This window comes from Betta splendens, chromosome 17 (assembly GCF_900634795.4).
Source record: "Betta splendens chromosome 17, fBetSpl5.4, whole genome shotgun sequence".
Taxonomy (NCBI): Eukaryota; Metazoa; Chordata; class Actinopteri; order Anabantiformes; family Osphronemidae; genus Betta; species Betta splendens.
Window position 1 is genome coordinate 13,197,136 of NC_040897.2, and position 22,481 is coordinate 13,219,616.

Genomic DNA, 22,481 nt, shown 5'->3' on the forward strand with positions numbered 1-22,481 from the left:
ATGATAATTTGCTCACAATCTGTAAATTCTGAGCTACTAAGGAGAGAAATGTGGAAAAACCTAGCGGTCTCAACACAGGCTATTTTTAGCCATCCTGTTTAGTAAGCGTTTAGTTTATTTTTCTGTAGCTTCTTTTGCACAGCTCTTCCTCCAGTTCACAGCAGGTGAAGTGCTTTTACGTGCTGCTGTCCAGGTCTCACATTCTCAGCTTAATTACCCCGTCACACGCTCCGGCTTCTTGAGCCGCTCGCTCCAAGCGTGTGCGACGCATCCTGCAATAAAACCCTCGTCATGACCCCGTGTCTGTTCACCTCCTACCTTTTAACAAGTCCAAATGAAGCAAACCTGCTTCCAGTACCTGCTGATGCATATTCTCAGATATTGCTTGTTACAGACCCGTCCTCCACTGCAGGACAGCGTTCTGCTCTGCTGTCCACTGAACAGGTACCCACCTCAGTGTGTCTCAAAATGGATGAGCGCTGTCTTTTTTCCTGCCTGCCCGTGTTTAGCTGGGAGATTAGAGCAATCAGATTAGGAGTGCTGCTGACCTGCAGGGAGGAGAGAGACCCGGCAGCTCGGAGTCACACGGAGCTGCTGCCTCGTCTGCTCGCCTGTTGTTTGTCTTCCTCCGTGCGTCGGACAACTTTCCCATCGTTTCGCAAGAAGTGAGGATCACGGTCCATTGTTTGATATTTGTATTGGCCAAATAGGATGTGCTGGAGGATTATTCAACAGCGAGCAGGTACGCGCTTGCTAATTACTGTTTTCTCAGTGTCTACTTTCTGTGGAAACACTGCAGGGATTTGCTCTAAAATTCATTTGACTTAAATTTTAAGTTTTCCAGCAGCTCTGGTATTTACTGTTTGTTTACTGATGTAGTTTTACAGATTTAGGACTCAACAGTCTCTCAGTCTTTATTGCCTTGTTGTTCTCGACCAGTGTTTATGTCCCCGCGTCCTGCAGTAATCTATTGGACATGTCACGCTGAACAAATTGCTCCCGGCGGTCGACATCCTCTGAGGCCATCTGCCCATAACCTGTAGATGCGTTGGCTCATCTACAGGTATATTTTAGGCCAAGGCAGAATAAAACATATCTTGATCTAAAATTCATGCTCAAGATGAATCTATCACAGCTTCTTTAACCAACCTGCACTGTGTGGTGAGTGCGGCCTTTGACAGCTGCTGTAAATGTCAGCACTAATCATTTGTGTGTGTGTGTGTGTTGGTTAATCACAGTCCAATGACCCCTTCCAGGGGTTAAGCTGTGGAACAATGAAGACGGGCTCACAAATCCGCCTGTTGCTGTGGAAAAACTGGACTCTCCGCAAAAGGCAGAAGGTAAAATTATTAACTATTAACGAAGCGCGGCCCGGACGACACACCTTGAACGCACAGGTGTCGCTTCCTTTCTTTTCATTTCTGTTCACGACGTTTAGATCCGCTTCCTGGTCGAGATCTGCTGGCCGCTGTTGCTGTTCATTGGCCTGGTGTGGCTGAGAAAAGCCAATCCACTGTACCAGCAACATGAATGTAAGGGAAAAAAGCCCACTTTTACCAGGTCGGAGTAAATGACACCCAGAGAACGAGTGGGCGGCGCTTTGTAACCTCCAGCACACGCCCTCTAATGTGCTGTTGATTCTTCAGGCCATTTCCCCAACAAGGCGATGCCGTCGGCAGGAATCCTGCCCTGGATCCAGGGCATCTTCTGCAACGCCAACAACCCCTGCTTCAGGTATCCAACCAGAGGAGAGTCTCCAGGCGTCGTCTCCAACTACAACAACTCCGTGTAGGTCGCACTGCATCATTACAGATATGGAGGACAGAGTTGTGCACGGCTCTGTCTCGCTTTTATATGCATTGCTTATGTTTCTAAACTCCAGGTTGGCACGGTTCTATGTTGATGCCCAGCAGCTTCTGCTCAACGACTCCGAGGTCCAGCAGCTCGGCCGACTTTGGCATGAAGTGTCCTCCTTCTCCAGCTTCATGGACACGTTGCGCAACAACCCGTCCGTGGTGTCAGGTTAGAAGAGAGAGCCTGAAGCTGCCAGAGCAGATTGTACTGTAATAGAATATATGGTACTATCACTTCAAGGAGCCCAGTTCCACTTAAGCAGCTGTCTTTTAGTCGTAACTCGACCTAATGCAACATTAGGTTTTTCCCACCTCTGCTGAATGTCCTTCCTCGCTGGACTTTACCAGCGCCGAGCACCCGCCTGCCGCCTCTTTGTTAATGGTTTCTCAGTGGCGCTGATGGTTCTGAGCGCCCACCGCGTCTCCCTTCCTGTGTCCCCTCGCAGGCCGCGGGCTCAAGATCGACGACATTCTGAAGGATGATGAGGTTCTCACGTCCTTCCTGCTGCGAGACGTCAGCCTGTCGGACTCGCTCGTCCACCAGCTTGTCAGCGCAGAAATACGACTGGAGCAGGTGCAGTGGACGCGAACGCCGGACGAGGCTCTTTTTAGACCCTTTAACCCACCCGCCGCTTGCTCTCCACGTCCTCCAGTTTTCCTCCGGGATCCCGGACCTGCAGCTCAAAGACATCGCGTGCAGCCAGGCCTTGCTGGAGCGCTTCCTCATCTTTCCCAGTCGAATGGGGCTCCACGGCGTCCGAAATGCCATGTGTGCCTTCAGCCAGCAGAGGCTGCAGGAGATAGAGGACGTCCTCTACGCCAACCTGGACTTTTTCAAGATCTTCAAACTGGTGAGTAACTGGTTTGAACGCACAACAGTAAAATATTCATTGTGATCATCATTGCTCTTTGTTGGGAACATTATTTCTTGTCTATTGCTGACGAGGCCAAAGACAGTACTGTAACTGAGGTTGATCCCATTTGAGAACCTGAACCCCAGCGAATCATCAGCGGCGCCATGTTCAGAGCGGCCCTTTACTCCGTGTTGGTGCTGCGGCTGAGCCAGAGGGAGGCAGCTGACGAGCTCAGGCAGTTGGCAGGACGTCATCCCCCCTGGCCTCCTTCTCTAATGGGCTTATCGAGACCTCGCCCGGAGGCTGCCAGCTATTCTGCAAGACGTGACGCTGCGTATAAATACACGGCCACCGTGTGCCGGTCCGAGGAGCTCTGTTGCTGTCATCACACCTGGCCATCTGCTCCATGGAAGTCCCCTGGTTGTTGCAACATGGGCCCCGTTTGTAAATAGCACTGAACGGACTGAGCAGTAAAAGCTTTCCTTAGCTAATAACGTACAGTAATGCTTTTATTTTAACCCGTTAGCTCTGTTACACATCCAACCAATCACACGCCAGCTTCTGCTTTCTAGCACCTTTCCTCCCCCTCATTACACCTCCTGCTCCCTTTTCCCATCCACCTCTCAGCATCCTCCCTTCCTCCTCCCTGGCTTTCTGTCCTTACCCCACTCCGCCTCCCTCCCTCCCGCCCTCCTTCCTTCGTTCATTGAAATGCAGGCACAAAGAATGCCACAGGAAGGATGTGTCATGTGTGTGTTTGTCTTGGCACTCAGGGTTTTCATGGACCTCAGCACTTTGCCCTGACCAGGCGCTTTCTCACACCTCCAGCTCATGGTTTGTTAAGATAGAGCTCAGCCTTATGGGCCGGAGTTCAAGGGAATAATGTCGTGCAGGTGATACAGGTTCACTAAAAGTTCTGCAAAGGTCAAATTGATAGTGTGATCAAGTTTTTCCCAGCAGGTTGTTTGGTTTAGAGCTGCGCTTTAACTCTTGCTCATGTGTCTAAAATTATCATGAATAAGTTTTATCCTCAAAAACTAATTGAGATTGTGTTAATCTGTGATCAGTGTTTTCCTCCCATGTGTCTCCCCAGATGCCTCAGGTTATGGACTCAAGCTCAGAGGGGATTGACCTCCACTTCTGGGGCCAGGTCCTTAAGGCCGTGTCAGAGAAGATCCAAATTGTAAGTTCCCCAGCGTTCATCCTTTCCCTCCACTGCAGGATCAGAAGGCCCCGTATTTTTAGCCCTGCAGGAAACCCGCGTCTTCCGCTGCTCACTGTTGGAGAAGTGCTCACAGAGGAGGCTGAATAACGGGCTCAACAATGTGGGGTGTGGATGTGAAGTATGTTAAAACCCCACACTGATATGTCTCTGCAGGCTTGTGCTGTGTGTGTGTGTGTGTGTGTGTGTGTGTGTGTGTGTGTGTGTGTGTGTGTGTGTGTGTGTGTGTGTGTGTGTGTGTGCGATCCTGCCGTGTGCACACTTGATTTTCTGGGTTTGAAGGAGTTTGTCTGGGCTCAAAGACGGTTCTGAAATGTGTTACGGAACCATTCAGGCTCTGTGTTCTGGGAATGATTTAAAACCAGAACCAGATGTGAATGAAGAACAGAGTAAAACAGGGATCTACTGTAGCATGATGATATGATGCAGAGTACGAACGAGTGGGAACTGAAGAGAAATATAGAATGCAGTTTAATAGAACAGATAATCTAGATAGGGAAAAGAATGAAACCGTGAAACGTAATGTGACCAGAGTGAACTGATGACTAAGAGAGAGCGACACAGGACGTTCCACAGTTGGAGAACAACTGACTAGTGAAGTAATGGGCTGAGCTGCATGTGTGTGCGCTGACAGACAGCAGATGGATTTCACTGGTTGCTTGTGTGGTTTGGCACGTTCACCCTGCGTCCCGGGGGGGTGGGGGTCGTATCCCATCCTCACCTCAGCCACGGTGGGAGGGCGGGAGAGACATTCCTGCAAGGTGACACATCCTGTGGGTGGGACCTTCACGTCGCCGTGGTGACAGAGAGGCGAGCCAAGCGCTCCTGTCCCCCACCTCTCCTTCCTCCGTGTGTGTGTGTGTTTGTGTGTGTGTGTGTGGGGGGGGGGGGGGGCGAAGAAGGAATCAGGTGTGCGCTTTGTAGCCGTGAGTCTACATGTGAGACCGTAGGGGCTCATAAAGCTGTGCCTGGAAACTGGGCTGTGAGCAGACATTCCTGGAAGCACTGGACTCCTCCTCCCTGTGACATCATCGGGTTCAACGCGCCGTCACAGGTGCTTTCATTTGCAGGAGTTTGTGTCAGAGACCCGTTCAGGCCGCTGCTCTCTCTGTCCTTTTCTAAGGAAGTGATGCACACCTGGAAGAAGCTATTCTGGTCCTATCAATTGGAGGATATCGAGCCCACCCTCCAGTGTCCTGGTCCCACGAGGACGGGCGCCTCTCCAACGGGCCTTATGTTCTATTGTCTCCTAGTTTATCTCATGACATTCACACGGTGTTAATGAATATGACGACATGAACACACACACACACACGTTGGCTCTTTAAGGCCTAATCCCCAGACAGACCTGAGGTTTGGCCCGTGGCTCAGGACGGGTCCATCAGATGCTGTGGCGGGTTCCTATGGATCGACCCACCTCTGACCTCCTCCCTGTTCTTCTGGATGCAGCTGATGCAGAGGGACAGCGCCCAGGAGCTCCTCAGGGCGGCCGCCTCCCTGTTCCGCGCCGGGGGTCCGGCCTCGTTCACCGAGCTCCTGTCCAGCGCGTCCGCTCTCTTCTGTGGGTACCCGGAGGGGGGCGGCTCCCGCGTCCTGTCCTTCAACTGGTACGAGGACAACAACTACAAGGTGTTTCTGGGCGTCAACAGCACCAAGAACCACAACTACGTCTACGATGACACCACCAGTAGGTGTTTGTACTTTTAACCCTTATTTTTCGTACTAATCCAGGAGACGCTGCTTCCATCATCACCATCATTGTGTGTTCTTATGACATCAGCCTCCAGCTGCACAGTTGTGCTGAGCGAACAGCCTCCCACATATGATTCAGAGCTTCACATCACAGCGCCTCTTCCTTCACGCTCCTCTCACTCGTCTGTCGCTTTGTTGTTTCTCCACCTGCAGCTCCGTTCTGCAACGCCCTCATGCAGAACCTGGAGTCCAACCCTGTCACCAAGATCGTGTGGAATTCAGTCAAGCCCCTGCTGATGGGAAAGATCCTGTACACGCCCGACTCCCCCGCTGTCCGCAAGATATTAAAGAGCGTAAGGGACCCCCCCCCCCCCCCCAGGCCGAGTCCTCACCTCGCTCCCACCCCCGCTCTTCCTCTCCTTCTCCGACCCCACCCCCCGACGCGCTCCCCGTCTGTTTGTGATCATCCGAGCCCCCACCCTTCCCAGGAATGAGCTGACCAGGCCGGGAGGGGAGGGGGGGGGGGCTTAAACAATAAAATGGAAGTGAGAGCGAAGTGAAAGGAAAAACACAGCGTTTTCATTCTGTCACATCTTATTCGGAGCTCGGCCCCAGTGACCTGATGTTCCCCTCCACTGTGTTGCTCTTTAAACTTATATAAAATTAAATAAATGTTGTTAAATGCTTTCTCTGATATCATCTACAACAAATATGCTGCATTACTTATATTGACATCATTATTATTAACACTTACTGTAACAGCTAAGAACTTGTTGTTCACTTGTGTTCAGGCAAACACGACGTTTGAGGAGCTGGAGAGGCTCCAGAACATGGCCAGGGCCTGGGAGGAGGTGGGCCCCCAGCTCTGGGCCTTCTTTGACAGCAGCGTCCAGATGAACATGATCAGGGTAGGAAGCCTTTCACATCAGCAGCAAATGTCAGCCAATCAGACCTTTACCTCTTAGAAAAACAGTTTGAATATGATGCATGAATAATAAAGTAATCAGAGCTTTCAAATGTCATTAGCACCGAGTTATTCTTCTCCTTTGAGCCCTTATTTGCTGTAAATTCTTCATATACAGACTCTGTTCTCGTGTGCCTGTCTCTCCAGGACACCCTGCGGAACCCGACGGTGATGCACTTCATGGACAGCAGCCTCCAGGACACGAACTTTACCACCGAAGACATTCTCAACTTTCTGTACAACGGCCCAGAGGACCGGAGGGCGGCGGACATGCCGAACCTGGACTGGAGGAACGTTTTCAACGCCACCGACCAGATCCTCCGCACGTTCATCCGCTACGGAGAGGTCAGAATGCCGCCGCCGCCGTCTCGCCCGTTCCCAGGACCAGACGTCGAGCCTCTCGGAGCCTCACGCTCCACCCTCCAGACAGGCGCATCGCTCTTCCTGCTCCGCTCCCAGCCGGGCCCCTTTGAGACAGAGCAGGCCACTTAGCGCTGCTATAGAGCTGAAAGGGCTGGAGAACAAGCCCGCTGTCACCCCCTCCCCTGCTTCCATTCTGGAGCCGGTGATGAAGTAGGGAGTAGGTGGGAGCGAGCCCCCCCCCCCCCGGCGTGAGCTCAATGCTGTTTTGGTGTACGGCCCCACATTGAGGCAGACCCCTGCACCTGTGAAGTAACACAGGGCAAATCGCTCTATCCATCCTTCACGCCTTCCCTCTCTGCTGAGATACAAAGAGCTGTGGAGGGAGCTCTATCTAGTGGTGGCATCTCAATCTGTCCTTTGTCTCAAGCTGCAGCGCCGGGACCCTTCGCAGCCCCCGCAAACAAACCCGGGCGATTCAGCCAATTAGACACAGCTGTCAGGCAGCGCCGGGCCACAGGATAACCGGTGCATTAGATCCTGTCACTCTGTCAGGGGTGTGTTTCTCACACTGGAACATGTGTATCAGTGAGCCTCTTTGTTCCCAGCCCATCTCCGAGCGGGCGGCATTGTGCCGTGGATGTATGGTTCGGTACGGATGAATGGGAAGTGCTCTCTGCTCTGTCTTTGAGTGCTCTCAGGGTATTGTACAGTAACGTGAATGGAGGCATTAGGCACGGTGCATATAGGGGATGCAGAGGGTGGGCAGCGGTGTTTGTCCGTGCATGTGTAGGGTGGGAGTTTCACAGTGTAATTACATGTGATTCATATTGTGTGTGTGTGTGTGTGAGAAAATGGCAGTGTAGGTTGAAACCCTATGTGTGTGTGTGTGTGTGTTTTCTGCATTTCTTCCCTTCATGTATGGGTCACATTTTCCCATGTCATTAGATCTGCCCAGTGAAAGATGGAGTGAATGCACGCAGAGTCAGACAGGGTCTCATTAGGGCCTGGGTATCAGTCTGGGGTCATTATGATGATATTATAGAAATGAAACAGATGTAATAAACAGTGTGTGTTTGTGAAAGCTTATTTTCTGATACCTAGACTGATTCACACAACAGTCCAAGTGCAACATCTCCACTTCCTGGTGTGGCTGGAGCTGCGTTTCACCCCCTCCTCTCTCATCACAGTGCATCAGCTTGGACAAGTTCGTGCCTCACACGGACGAGTCGCAGATGATCCACCAGGCGCTGCACCTGCTGGAGCACAACAAGTTCTGGGCCGGCGTGGTCTTCATGGACATGTACCCTTGGACCGCCGGCGTTCCTCCGCACGTCAAGTACAAGATCCGCATGGACATCGACGCGGTGGAGCGCACCAATAAGATCAAAGACAGGTGGGCGGCGCCGCGGCCTTTCATGAGGCTTTTACGCGCTTCATCCTTCCAGTGTTGTCTCTGTCACACACACAGCAGCGCGTCAATAGCCCCCGGGGCCGAACAAGCGCTCTGAGCTGTTTACAGCAGGCTGCAGCCGAGCAGTGGGAGACGCCTGTATACGATTGATTAATCAGATTGTAAGAGGGCTTTGCCTCGGATTTACCTGCTTAGCTTGAAACTGTGTGTGTGCGTGAGGCTTTGGGACCTTTTATTATTACTGTGTTCAACATTTAGTTTCTCCCCCAAACAACAACAAAGCCGCTTTAAGGATTCAGCTGTAGAATGTGCCATCCTCTCAGGTACTGGGACCCCGGGCCCAGAGCGGACCCCGTGGAGGACCAGCGGTACATCTGGGGAGGCTTCGCCTACCTGCAGGACATGATCGAACACGGCGTCGTGAAGCTGCACACGGGCGCCGACCGGCCGCTCGGCCTCTACCTGCAGCAGATGCCGTATCCGTGCTACGTGGACGACCTGTGAGTAAACTGGCGGCGTTGGCGGGTCAGGGGCTCGTCTCCCTCCTCACCATGGCAACCGAGCTGAACTGAAACTTACTTTGCAGTCGCCATGACCTGTGCGTTAATGCCGCAGTGAATCAACGTCTGATTTTCTCACGAGGTTAATGAGTTTTCTCATCCAGTCGTGGGTTCGCGCATTAAGCCCGCGTCTCCGTCTCCAGCTTCATGATCACGCTGAACCGCTGCTTCCCCATGTTCATGGTGCTGGCCTGGATTTACTCCGTGTCCATGACTGTGAAGAGCATCGTGCTGGAGAAGGAGCTGCGCCTCAAGGAGACCCTGAAGGCGATGGGGGTCGGCAGCGGGGTCATGTGGTACACGTGGTTCATCGACAGCTTCGTCGTGATGACTGCCAGCACGGCGCTGCTCACCTGCATCATCATGGTGAGAGAACTGTGCTCAGTGTCTGAGTTTGGGTTCCGCAACGCGGGTTCGAAGCCTCGTCATTGTTCTCCATCCGTCCAGGGAGGGAAGGTGCTGAACTACAGCAACCCCGTGCTGGTCTTCTTCTTCCTGCTCACCTTCACCGTCGCCACCATCATGCAGTGCTTCCTGATGAGCGTGTTCTTCAACAAGGCCAACCTGGCGGCCGCCTGCAGTGGCGTCGTCTACTTCACGCTGTACCTGCCTCACGTCCTCTGCTTCGCCTGGCAGGACCGCATCACCAGGAACATGAAGCTGGCGGCGGTACGTCGGCGCTGCCTGCACGTGGGCGCGGCCCGTTGGGGACGAAGCCTAATCTCCGCCTTCGCCCACAGAGCCTGCTGTCGCCGGTGGCCTTCGGGTTCGGGACCGAGTATCTGTCGCGGTACGAGGAGCAGGGTCTGGGCCTGCAGTGGGACAACATCGGGACCAGCCCGCTGGAGAAGGACTCCTACTCCTTCCTCACCTCTGTGCTCATGATGGCGTTTGACGGCGTCCTGTACGCCGCGCTGACCTGGTACCTGGACAACGTCTTCCCAGGTCTGTGTTTGTGCCGCACAGCGTTAAACCAACACTCAAACAGGTTTATGACACCTAGAAACACACCGCGTCTTCTCCACAGGACAATATGGCATCGGGCGTCCTTTCTACTTCCCATTGCAGCCTTCATACTGGCAGACACCGGCACCCTCACCAACGGACGTGGCTGATCAGGGTCAGAACTATTTGGTCCAATGTCAACGTATTTGCATAAAAAATGAGACGCAAACGGCACTTTATTGAGGCTGTGGTAGTTGGAATTTGACTAAATTCACCAGGCGATGCCTCCACTCTCTCCTTTAGGAGCCGAGAGGCCTGAACCTGAGAACACAGAGAAGGACATTGAGAGCAGGGGCACGCCGGAGACCAACACCTGCAACGGCACCAGCAGGAAAGCGTGCAAGCACCAGAGCAAAAGGGAGCGACTGCAGAGGGAGAAGGAGCTGCTGAGGCATCAGGAGGAGAGCCCCCATCACGAAGAGCAGTGTCAGGACTCGGGGAAGGAAGGTGAGAGGCAGCCGTGCAGCCATGGGGAGCTCTCTGAGGACCTCTAGTGGCCGGTCCCGGCAGCGCGTCAAACCTGGACCATTAAAGCACACGAACTAACGCGTCTTCCACTGCAGTCCCGCTGTTTTTCGAGCCGGAGCCCGTGGGCCTGAGGAGGGGCGTGCAGATCCTGGAGCTGACCAAGGCGTTCCCAGGAGGCTCCCGTCCGGCCGTCAACTGCCTCAGCATCAGCTTCTACCAGGACCAGATCACGTCGTTTCTGGGCCACAACGGCGCTGGAAAAACCACAACCATGTACGTAGAGTAGAAGCCTGGTTCACAGGTTCCCCGTGTCCCCACGCGCAGCATGACGGCTCCTGTCCCGCAGGTCCGTCCTCACCGGCCTGTATCCTCCCACATCGGGCACGGCCCTCATCAACGGACGAGACATCCGCACGGACATGGACGTCATCCGCGCCTCCATGGGCATGTGTCCTCAGTACAACATTCTTTTCAAACAGTAAGTCGCATTCCAGACTCTCTGATGACTTCGCTGTGTGAATAGGGTGGAAAAGTGAAGGAGAATCAGAAGAGGACAAGGCGTGAACATTTCTCGCCCATTAGTTTTTGTTTGGTTAAAGTCATTAATGGCGTGTTGAAGGCTTCAAATGCCTTTGGCTGAGCTAAGGTGGGAGGCAGACCACGCTACAATCTGTCTACATTCTTTAAAAGTCAATAGCAGATATTTTAACGGCAATTGTTAAAAGCCAGACGAACCCATTTACCTCTGAATTTCGATTTCACCAGCGTTTAAAGCTGTCAGAGCGGTTTTAGCCTCTTCCTCTGGCTGTAAAACGCTCTGATTCTCGCCTCCAGCCTCACGGTAGAGGAGCACATCCTGTTCTACTCGCTGCTGAAGGGCCGGACGCGGGCCGAGGCGGAGAGGGAGGTCGAGGACATGCTGGTGGACCTGCAGCTGCCGCACAAGCGGGACGACGAGGCTCAGAACCTCTCAGGTGCTCCACGTGACGCGGGCCGGGTCGTGGCCGGGTCGTCCGACGCCTCGTCTGACGCCTCGTCTGCCATGTTGCAGGAGGCATGCAGAGGAAGCTGTCCGTTGCCATGGCGTTCGTCGGCGGCTCGAAGGTGGTGATCCTGGACGAGCCCACCTCCGGAGTGGACCCCTATTCCAGACGCTCTATCTGGGACCTTCTATTGAAATACAGAGCTGGTAAACGATCAGAACCCACTCCTTCAGACACCCCCCCCCCCACCCTAACCCTAACTCTAACCCCCGGCCCAGGTCGCACCGTCATCCTGTCCACCCACCACATGGACGAGGCCGACCTGCTCAGCGACCGCATCGCCATCATCTCCAAAGGACAGCTCCACTGCTGCGGGTCCCCCCTGTTCCTCAAGAACTGCTTCGGCGTGGGCTTCTACCTGACGCTGGTGCGCCGCATCAGGGAGCTGAGGAAAGGCGAGGTGAGGTCTCTCTCACTGCCCCTGTGCAGGACATCAGCTGTCACCTGTTTGATCTCGGCCATTAAAATCTGCTCAATCCGCTTCTGTCAGAACGACTGCGACTGTGCCTCCGACTGCGACTGTTCCTGCTCCATCTGCACCCGGTACAAGGATCAGTCCCAGAACCAGTCGCAGGCTCTGGACAGAGTTCTGGATGGTAGGAAAACTGTGTTTAAGCAGGAGACTCAGCCTCTATCTGATGCAGTCTCATGTGTTACTGCTTTAGTTTCTCACGGCTGCTCCACTTACTTAAGTTAAAGCCAATACAGAAGCAAAACGCTTCAATTTTTTTACATTTATAATTTAGTCGTGACTCGTGAGTCTTTTCCTTATTGCCTGGAGACACACGAGGCAAAGCTTGAGATGCGGAACTGTGCAGTTGTTCAAGTGCAAATTTACTCTGGGCGCGTTAATTATCAGCGTCTGGGGCCTTTTCGCCGTCTCAGCACTTTCCCCGTCTTGTGTTGTGGCGCCTGCTGCTATTTCGGGTCGTGTGTCTTTTCTCCCAGGGGACGTCGACAGCATCAGCAGCCTCATCCGCCACCACGTCCCGGAAGCGAAGCTGATCGAGACCATCGGGCAGGAGCTGACCTACCTGCTGCCCAACAGAGGCTTCAAGCACCGCGCCTACGCCAGTCTGTTCCGGGAGCTGGAGGAGACGCTGGGCGACATGGGCCTCAGCAGCTTCGGCATCTCCGACACGTCGCTGGAGGAGGTGGGCGTCTTCGTCCCAGCGTGACTTGCTTCACCGTGTGGAAAGCTGTAAAAGTTAGAGGAAGTTCTCTCTTTGGTTTTCAGATATTCATAAAGGTCACCGCGGACGGAGAGGCAGAGAATAATGCCACCACTCCTGGTAAATACCACCACTGAATATTCTACATGGCCTTTTCCCAGAATTGGATTTCTGGCCCATCGCTCTGTGACTGTGAGGGGTTTTTATCGTGAACATTTAGATCTACTGCGTGTCCATCATAAACTGTGCTGTGGTGAACCATGTGTTAGTTTTAACCTGCTGGTCATTTATATGTGTGTGTGTGTGTGTGTGTGTGGCCTCTAGAGCAGTGGATGTTACAGCGGAGGAAAAATGACAGCAGCGTCGGTGTAGAGGGAGATGAAGGTCAGAGACGAAATAGAAAAGAAGCCTTTGCTGCCTCTTTACTGACTTTATTATGCTTTCATCAGGAGAATTCAAACTAAAGTGAAGCCTGGTTGGGTTTAGGTACCACTCAGCTTCTCCACCTCCACAAACACCTGTTTATTTGTTTTTTCTTTTTGCTGAGTGCAGATCAGAACGGCGTGGACGGCGCCGCTCGCGCCGCCTCGGACGGCGGCGGCGGGAAGGCGTCGCGGCAGGTGAAAGGCGTCCGTCTGACCCTGAAGCAGTTCCACGCGCTGCTGGTGAAGCGCGTGCACCACGCCACCAGGAGCCACAAGGACTTCCTGGCGCAGGTACCTGGGCCCCGGGGCGCAGGGAGCCGGGGCTGCTGGAGGTCCCAATGCCTCACCTCCACCCGTGCTTTCAGGTCGTGCTTCCTGCCAGCTTCGTTCTCATCGCGCTGCTGTTCACCACGGTCGTGCCCCCGTTCGGCGAGTACCCCAGTCTGACCCTCAGCCCCTGGATGTATGGACAGCAGTTCACCTTCTTCAGGTCAGAACCTTCTTCGGGACGTTCAAGGCTGACGGACCCCCTGCTGATGGAGGTGTCCCAGCGTTTGTCCTTCTCCTTTCAGCAACGAGCAGCCGTTTCACCCCAAAATGAGACGCTTCACGGAGCAGCTGTTGAACCCACCGGGCCTGGGGACGCGCTGCATGGAGGGGGAGCCCGTCGGGTGAGAACCAGCGCCTCGGACAGAACCGCCCGCCGGCCCAGGGCGGCGTTGGTGGCGTCTAAAGGCTGATTTCTCCCCAGTTTGCCCTGTGGTAACGCGTCCTCCGCGTGGGAGAGTCCAGACGTCGCCCCTGCGCTCAGCAACGTCCTCCTGAGCCCCGAGTGGACCCAGCAGAACCCGTCCCCCTCCTGCCAGTGCAGCAGCAGTCAGAAGCTGACCATGATGCCCATCTGCCCTGCCGGCGCCGGCGGCGTCCCGCCTCGCCAGCGCACCGAGGCCACGGGCGACACCATGCTGGACCTGACGGAGCGGAACATCTCCGACTACCTGGTCAAAACCTACCCCAGTCTCATCAGAACCAGGCAGGTCCAACCTAATTAAACAACCGCAACAACCATCGCTCAATTAATCAAGCGCTCAATTTCACTTCACAGTTTGAAGAGCAAATACTGGGTGAATGAACAAAGGTAATAACGTGTGCTTTATTCCTCTCGCGCATATTATTTATCAGACGATAGCTCATGAATGCAGAGCAGCGGTTGAGTCTCTCCTGTTCTCAGGTACGGAGGCCTGTCGGTGGGAGGACGACTCCCCGTCCTGGACCTGGACCCCACACACATCCAGGACGCCCTCCGTCAGCTGGGCCGGCTGCTCAACGTCACAGGGGTGATTACGGTCCGGTTGAGTGGAACGGGCCTCTGGAGCCGCCGCTAACAGGGTGTCTTCACAGGGCCCGGCGTCCGGACGCGCGCTGGGGGACATCGGCCCGTTCCTACGATACATGGAGAGTGAGTTCAACGTGAAGGTAAGGTCCAGACTGACGGCGTGAGCGCGGTCCGGTCCCGTTAACCCAGAGAGCCTCCGTCGGCAGGTGTGGTACAACAACAAGGGCTGGCACGCGGCCGTGGCCTTCATGAACGTGGCCCATAACGCCGTCCTGCGCGCCGCCCTGCCCTGGAACGCAGACCCCGCCCACTACGGCATCACCGCCGTCAACCACCCGCTGAACCTCACCAAGGAGCAGCTCTCCGAGGTCACAGTGTGAGTTCTGGCTCGTAGACACGCGGGCACACGTGAACAGAGGCCGGCGGGAGGAAGGGGAGGACGCAGATAAAAGCTTTGCTGCAGAGCTTGGCTGAAAACATAAACAGGGTTTTTATTAAATAGAAGCGATGGACTGAAAGTGTCCCGAGTGTTATTTGGTTTCCGTTTAATATCTCGGAATTTCTTGCATTTTTCATTAACTTCTCAGAGCCTCAGATTCTTTTCTGGCACGTTGAAGTGAAGCTCCAGCTGCACTGATCGTTTCATTAAAGCGGACTTTGTGACTTTTCGCCCGCGTGCTGCTCCGTTCAGGCTGACCACGTCGGTGGACGCGGTGGTGGCCATCTGTGTGATTTTCGCCATGTCCTTCATCCCGGCCAGCTTCGTCCTCTACCTCATCCAGGAGCGCGTGACCAAGGCCAAGCACCTGCAGCTGGTCAGTGGGGTCAGCCCTCTGGTCTACTGGGTGGCCAGCTTCTTCTGGGACATGGTGAGTGGGCCGGGCCGGGCCGGGCCGGGCCGGGCCGGGCCGGGCGCTCCGTGGCTCCAGCCGCTCCGTGTCACCGCCGCCGCTTTCCTCCCCCAGATCAACTACGCCCTCTGCGCCGCCATGGTGGTCGGCATTTTCCTGGCTTTCGACAAGAAGTGCTACACGTCGCCGGCCAACCTGCCGGCGCTGGTGGCGCTGCTGCTGCTCTACGGGTGAGGCCCGGTCCGGCGTTTGGCTCAAATGACGCGCAGACGCAGGCGCCTCTTTGACTGTGTGCGCTCGTAGGTGGTCGGTGACGCCCATGATGTACCCCATGTCCTACCTGTTCAGCGTCCCCAGCACGGCGTACGTCTCTCTGTCCTGCATCAACCTGTTCATAGGCATCAACAGCAGCGCCGTCACCTTCATCCTGGAGCTCTTCGAAAACAACCGGGTGAGTGAAAGTCCGGAGCGCGTCGCGACGTAGCGGGAGTTCCTCACGCTCCTGTTGTTTGTGTTCAGTCTCTGTTAAGGTTCAACGAGTGGCTGAAGAAAGGCCTGCTGGTGCTGCCTCACTTCTGCCTGGGGCGCGGGCTCATCGACATGGCCATGAACCAGGCTGTGAACGACGTGTACGCCAGGTTTGGTAGGTACTGGTCACAGTGAAGGGCGCTCCTCCTCCTCCTCCTCCTCATCATCATCATCATCAAACATGTTTTGCTGCGTCCCAGTGCAGCTCTCGTCTCCGTTGCAGGTGAAGAGCACTCAGCCGACCCGTTCCGATGGGACTTTGTGGGGAAGAACGTGGCCTTCATGGCGGTGGAAGGCTTCGTCTACTTCACACTCAACCTCCTCATCCAGTACCGCTTCTTCTTGGACCACTGGTAGGAGAGTCAGCGGGTGACGCGCCGCTCTGTCCCACGAGACGTTCATTTCCGCCTCGCTTCAGGTTGTCCGACTGCAAGCGGCCCCCGATACGAGACGAGGACGAGGACGTGGCAGCAGAAAGACAGAGGATCTACGACGGAGGGAGCAGGACGGACATCCTGCAGATCAGAGACCTGTCCAAGGTCGGCGTCGGGTTGACTGCAAAACTCACAGCTACTGTACTTTTATCCACATTGTCAAAAAAAGCTACATGCAGTTTATTTTTATATTATAAAAAAACTGGCGTATTTTATTCTATTTTTTCTGCCCTCTGAATGTCTGTTATCATGAGTGTACACAAATAAATGCATTGCTTCTGCACAGACCTATGTGGGCAGGAAGAGGGCAGCTGTGGACAGGATTTGTGTAGGAGTCCCTGCAGGAGAGGTAAAGTCACTGGAGTTCATTTGCATTCAGAGCTTCTACTGTCTTTTGTCTGTTTACTTTTCCTGTTTCCTCGACGCGGTGACGGAGCCTGAAATCTGTCTCGACTGTTGAAGCCGTCTATTATTATTACTGCTGGTCTGGTGTCGTCTGTCGTTATTTCCAGCATGTTCACCCGCACAGATATTCTCCAGCTAAATAGAACAGCAGACGTTCATGAGCTACTGGTAACTGCCTTATTGAACAGTGAACCGATCATTCAGCGCTTCAGCTGAACCGGTGCTTTCTCGTCCTGTTAGTGTTTCGGGCTCCTGGGAGTGAACGGCGCTGGGAAGACGACAACCTTCAAAATGCTGACGGGCGACACTGACGTCTCCTCGGGCGAGGCCAGCGTGGCCGGTTACAGGTACATAAAGCAGCAGAAACGCCGCTCAGGAAACAGCCCAGTGCTTTAAGTGGAGGCGTTTAACAGGCAAAAGGTCAGTGGCACGAGGATCCTCTGGAGAGAAGCTGAATCTGGACCGGCCTCAGACCAAAAGCCACTTTCTCTAAGTGGGAAAATGCTGCAAGGGCCTAATTGACAATTTGTTTTTTAAACTGCAAATTAAATTGTGTAATGGAGCCGTGACTATGGTGCCAGCGTTGTCTCATTCAAACATAATTCATGCCAACTATTTGTACCCGGCTTTTCCTCCTCCTCTTTGTTAAGTGAAACAAACCCTGTCAGATTAATTCCAGTGAGGCTTTTCAGCCGCACGTTCTAATGGAGCGCCGCTTGGACTGCACAACGGCTGTCGTCTGGTGTCTTGCAGCATCCTGAGGGAGATCCTGGACGTGCACCAGAACATGGGCTACTGCCCCCAGTTCGACGCCATCGACGAGCTGCTCACCGGCAGGGAGCACCTCTACCTCTACGCTCGTCTCCGAGGGGTGCCGGAGGCGGAGGTCCCGCGGGTGAGTAGGCCTCGGCTGCCTTTAAAGGGCCCTATCTGAGATCCTCCCCCTGCCGCAGCTGCAGCGCCCGCTCGTGTCGCCCCGTAGGTGGCGGAGTGGGGCGTCCGGAAGCTGGGCCTGGCCGAGTACGCCGGCCGCTGCGCCGGAACCTACAGCGGCGGCAACAAGCGCAAGCTCTCCACCGCCATCGCCATGATCGGCTGCCCGCCGCTGGTGCTGCTGGTGAGTCAGGCGCGTGGATCCAGATGGGAGGTCGGACGGTCCCGTTTACTGCTGGTCTGTGTGTGTGTGTGTGTGTGTGTGTGTGTGTGTGCAGGACGAGCCCACGACGGGGATGGACCCTCACTCGCGCCGCTTCCTGTGGAACGCCATCATCAGCGTGATCCAGGACGGCCGGGCCGTGGTGCTGACGTCACACAGGTTCGGCGGCTCACAGACCGCGGAGACGTATGACGTCGCGATTCACTGCTCAGACGCCATAAATAAAGACGGATCTGTGTTGTTGTTGCTCCAGCATGGAGGAGTGCGAGGCCCTGTGCACTCGGCTGGCCATCATGGTCAACGGGACCTTCAAGTGTCTGGGAACCATCCAGCATCTCAAATACAAGTAAGAGCAAAGCTGTGCACGTGCACGTGTTCCAGAATCATGAAGACAGGTGTGGTGTTTTGTTGCTCCTCAAGTAAAGTCAAAGTGGCATCGCGACTTTCGCTGTAAATATTTGTAAGACACGACCGCAGCCGAGCTCCGGAGGGAAAAAAACAGGCTGAAGTTTAAGGTCAGGCGGCATCGCTGCACTGCAATTTGCTGAAACGGTTATTGGAAAAGCACAGCGTGTTCTGGGGGCGCGTCCTTCAGGCAGACGAGGGAGCGCGCGCCGAGCATCACGCTTGTTGAACCTCCAGTTGCGGTGCGTGAGCTTCAGGGAGGCTCTGGCGTCCCCCGCGCAGGTTCGGCGACGGCTACGTGGTGACCGTGAAGGTCCGCGCGGCCAAAGCGGGCTCGCCGCCGCCGCTGGAGCCCGTGGAGGGCTTCATGGAGAGCTGCTTCCCCGGCTGCGTGCAGCGCGAGCGGCACCACAACACGCTGCAGTACCACATCGCCTCCTCCTCACTGGCCCGGATCTTCCAGCTGGTTCTGGCCAACAAGGAGCGGCTCGGCATCGAGGACTACACCGTGTCCCAGACCACGCTGGACCAGGTGAGTGGGGGGGGGGGGGGGGGGGGGGGCGCGGGAGCCGCCGCTGACGCTCAGGTGCGCTTGTTCCTCCTCAGGTGTTCGTGAACTTCGCCAGGCAGCAGACGGGGGAGGACGAGGACGCTGGTTCACTGAGAGCGGGGGCGGCGAGGAAGGAGGTCAAGGTGTCGCCGGTGACGAGGAAAGTGTGAGGAGGGTCATTCACAGCATCCACAACCAGTGAGACTGGATGAGACCATGTGCAGCAGAGGCTGATTTTATGAACAGAAACCTTTTCTCTCTCGTTAATATCTGTGTGTTTGAACGTGTAAACTGATGCTCATACCTCCCATGTTCTACATTACGACGACGCATCGTTTCATGTCTTCCGTCCACATGAATGGAAGCCTTGTTTACTGTAATGTCACCTTCTTCCTGTGTCCAAGCAGAATGTTCCTCGTATAATATGAGAAAAGAACTAGGTTGCAGACGCATATAGATGTAAATAAAGATGAATTCTATTTTGTATCTGACAAATAAACCTTTAACATACTTTATACTTAATTTAATTAATTTATTTATTAATAAATTCAGACACAAGGTCAATACAGAAAGAAGCCAAACCACCTACTTATTACCTATCACTCAAATCTCATTAAAAAGCTTATTTTTCTTGTAATTATATTCCAGACTCGACTGGAACAGGTTTTAAACCCAAACTAAGGAATGCTGATCTCTTGTACTGTCTTCATGTTATACATGAGGCAGCGCTGCTCTGGAGCAAAGCCTCACCTGGTGGTGAGCACAGCAGGGGGCTCTGGAAAGACGAGCACGAGGCGTGGAACCGCTGCGATCCGGTCAGAACTCTGAGTCACATGATGTGACATGTCTGAGTTCTCCACTCATACTGTACAGAGCAGAACCCGCTCCCGTCAGCTGAGCGCCCCTTTAATCTGACAGCTTCATTAACATTGGCCCTCACACGCTCGCTGCTACATCAGTCTCTCTAATTACACACACAGACGCACACGCATTGATCCGCAGCCCCCTGCACTCGATCGATGCATATGAACTTTATTATGAGACAAACTGTTTGTTGCTGAGTCCAGTCAGCGGCTTCAGACGCCTTCACTTTCTGTACTTGTAATTTCATTGATAAAACCTCTGCTTTGCCGTGAAGCTGCACTAAAACAGATTTTGAAGGTACAGGTATGAGCCTGTGCTGCTGCGGCTCAGTCAGCAGGAACCACGATATTCTTGTCATTGGAATGTGTTTCTATTTCACATTCCACTGACAAAAATATTAAAACGTGGGCATCGTATGAATACGAAACACCATTCGTTCACACCATGATGAGAATCAGAGTAAAAGCCACTACAATGCAGGTGTATTAATGCAACATCACGATCAATAATGAAAACATATTTTTGGTTTCCATGCACTGAATGAATGAGGATTCCTCAGGTTTCTGCTCTGACAACTGAAGCCGGTCTGACTCTTACTGAATTTCATGGATTATTAATGCTTTTTTCCCCCCTATTCGAGAGCGGCACATATTTTAGGTCATGAGTTTAATTGGGGTCTTGGTTGAAGGATGGAGTCACTAAAGGTCACTGGTGTGTCGGTGGTAAAAATAGTAAAACATAAACTTCTGGAGGTGAGAAAGTGGCTGAGGACGAAGCAGAAACAGCAGAAACACTGAGTATTAAATGAGAGAGAAGAAAAACAGTAGAAATAACAAATACACAAATAAACAAGTATTGCACTATATCTTGAGACTAAACCAAGAAGCCAATATCGATTGCATGTCCTTCACAGCAGCTAAACCTCCTGAACTCGAGGCACCAACATCTTCCACACGCTGCTCTATAGTGGAACTACTTCAACGTGCCGCCACCATTTCCGGTTTCTGGAACAGTTTGCGCAACACAGATATTTGAGTTAATCAAAGTTAATCATCTCTTCAGGATGACAGATGAAGCCGAATTATAGGTTTGCAGGCATTTTGTGGGACGCAGAGCGGACAAGGAGTCCCCGGTCACACAAAGCTGCGCGGACGCGGGTTGCGTCATCGACACGAGGCAGTTTATGAACGGTAGGACGGTAAAGAGTGGCGTCAACAGACAAAGGCACCTCTGCAGCGGATCCTCCCCGCTCGTCAGGTGTGCGCTCCCTTTGAAGTCTGACGGATGTGAGGCCGCTCACAGGGAATCGCTGATCAAGCGCGCTTTTAAGGCGCATCTTTCTCGCCGCGCACGTGCGCGCGCCCTCGACAGGAGACGCCCTTGAGAAGCGGTGAACAAACATCGCTCTGCGCCGCGCGCGCGTTATTAAAGCGGCGCGTGCGGCGCGCGCCAATGAAATGAGCGCGCGTCGCTGGCTAATGTGTGTCAAAGTGATCAAACAGCGCTGAGGACATGTTTTTTCCACTATTACTTCTCTGTAAACACTCGAGGTTTTGCGTCACGACCTCAGACACTCGGTCATTTGCATTTATAGTGCGTAAAAACCTCCGGTCTCAGAATGAAGTCAGCTGGGATTTAATGAAAGAGGTTGTGCCTGTGGATCAGATTCGCAAGTGGGAGGAAGAGGACGGAGAGAGAGAGAGAGAGAGAGAGAGAGAGAGAGACAGTTTGTGGGAGTGAAGACGTCTGAGCATAAGTTGAGTGTAAGTTGATATTGTGAGTCTGTGCGTGTGGGTCCGTGTGGGCCTCAGGGACTAAAAAAAGCAGGCTCTAATCAATAGCACAGTTGACTCATCCCTGCTTTGCCGTTCGTGCTTTCTGTTTCCGCTGGTGTGAATACCAACTTCCCGCGTGCCGCGTTCGGGCCATCAATTACGCCGCACGTTGTCAACGTTTGTCTCAGAAACGACCCCGGCGCCGTCGCCCCGATGCGACTCAACACACAGACACACACACGCACGCACACACGCACGCACACACACACACACACACACACACACGCAAACACACACACACACGCACACACACACACACACACACACACACACACACGCACACACACACACACACACACACACACACACACTAAAAGAATTCAGGATCAGGCAGAAAGCTCATGAATAATATAAATCTCACACTGTAGCAAGGTGTCCCCCCCCCCCCGACTGCAGTGGGAATAAAGGCAGAGGCATCGACCCCCGGGGTAATGGAAGAAAAGATGATTGAGAAAGACTGATGGACGGGGCTCACCCTGCAGCCGGATCCATGGCCTATTGATTATGAAGGATGTCTGACAGGCAGGGGTTTGTGCGCCTCACCTACAGGTCGCACAACAAATGAGACAGACTCCTCTAATGGGGATGTGAGCAGGGCTCCAGTCACACGGAGATGAGTGACAGGATATAACACACACTCTGCAGCTCAACTTCAATATCGCGTATCAGAGGTCCGACGGGTCACAATTATATTAATGAGTGAACCTCACACTGGCCGGAGCAGGATATGATGACTTTTATTACACACAATCCATCGCCGGACGCCAGATCACGCAGATGCTGCAGCATGCGGGTCCACGTCGCCATGGATACAGAAGGTGTGCTGCATCCTGAGCGCTCAGCATCGTGGTGTTTAATAGAAACTCTCACTCTGCCCCCACAAACTTTGGGATCCCAACCAATACAAAATAAGTTCATTATTTGGCTGCACGGCATCAAAACTGAAATTGTTGTGTAACCATGTATAATAAATGATCTCTTTGAAGCTGAGGTGTTTGGATGAAGTCATTTGGAAGTTAAGGCACAATTAGTGAGATCACAGGGCGGCGGTTGTTAATTGACTTGTCACCACGTCAGAATGTCAT

At 53.6% G+C, this 22,481-nt stretch overlaps 1 protein-coding gene across 3 annotated transcripts; it reads left to right on the forward strand.

Moving 5' to 3' along the window:
• The first annotated feature begins 560 nt into the window (after positions 1–560).
• Positions 561–19,212, forward strand: LOC114844562 (retinal-specific phospholipid-transporting ATPase ABCA4-like). 3 transcript variants are annotated; one of them, XM_029132032.3, is made up of 50 exons: positions 561–742; positions 1,233–1,340; positions 1,439–1,532; positions 1,647–1,788; positions 1,883–2,022; positions 2,300–2,427; positions 2,507–2,704; positions 3,801–3,890; positions 5,379–5,616; positions 5,835–5,974; positions 6,413–6,529; positions 6,733–6,930; positions 8,136–8,341; positions 8,683–8,859; positions 9,063–9,285; positions 9,367–9,588; positions 9,660–9,864; positions 9,947–10,039; positions 10,168–10,371; positions 10,488–10,665; positions 10,739–10,870; positions 11,227–11,366; positions 11,444–11,581; positions 11,654–11,835; positions 11,926–12,031; positions 12,384–12,589; positions 12,673–12,727; positions 12,932–12,991; positions 13,160–13,323; positions 13,398–13,522; positions 13,605–13,703; positions 13,784–14,065; positions 14,138–14,170; positions 14,264–14,369; positions 14,434–14,508; positions 14,575–14,744; positions 15,060–15,237; positions 15,334–15,449; positions 15,523–15,670; positions 15,739–15,862; positions 15,971–16,100; positions 16,166–16,286; positions 16,468–16,530; positions 16,827–16,933; positions 17,340–17,481; positions 17,569–17,703; positions 17,798–17,901; positions 17,996–18,088; positions 18,430–18,679; positions 18,754–19,212. In XM_029132032.3, exons 2-50 carry the CDS (start codon positions 1,275–1,277, stop codon positions 18,865–18,867), a joined length of 6,957 nt encoding a protein of 2,318 aa, XP_028987865.1. In that variant the 5' UTR covers positions 561–742; positions 1,233–1,274; the 3' UTR covers positions 18,868–19,212. The 3 variants fall into 3 exon arrangements, with proteins under 3 accessions (XP_028987865.1, XP_055359678.1, XP_055359679.1); XM_055503703.1 differs by lacking the exon at positions 12,932–12,991; XM_055503704.1 differs by lacking the exons at positions 561–742; positions 1,233–1,340; positions 1,439–1,532; ... (4 more) ...; positions 3,801–3,890; positions 5,835–5,974 and having other exon boundaries at positions 5,458–5,616.
• The last annotated feature ends 3,269 nt before the right edge of the window (positions 19,213–22,481 follow it).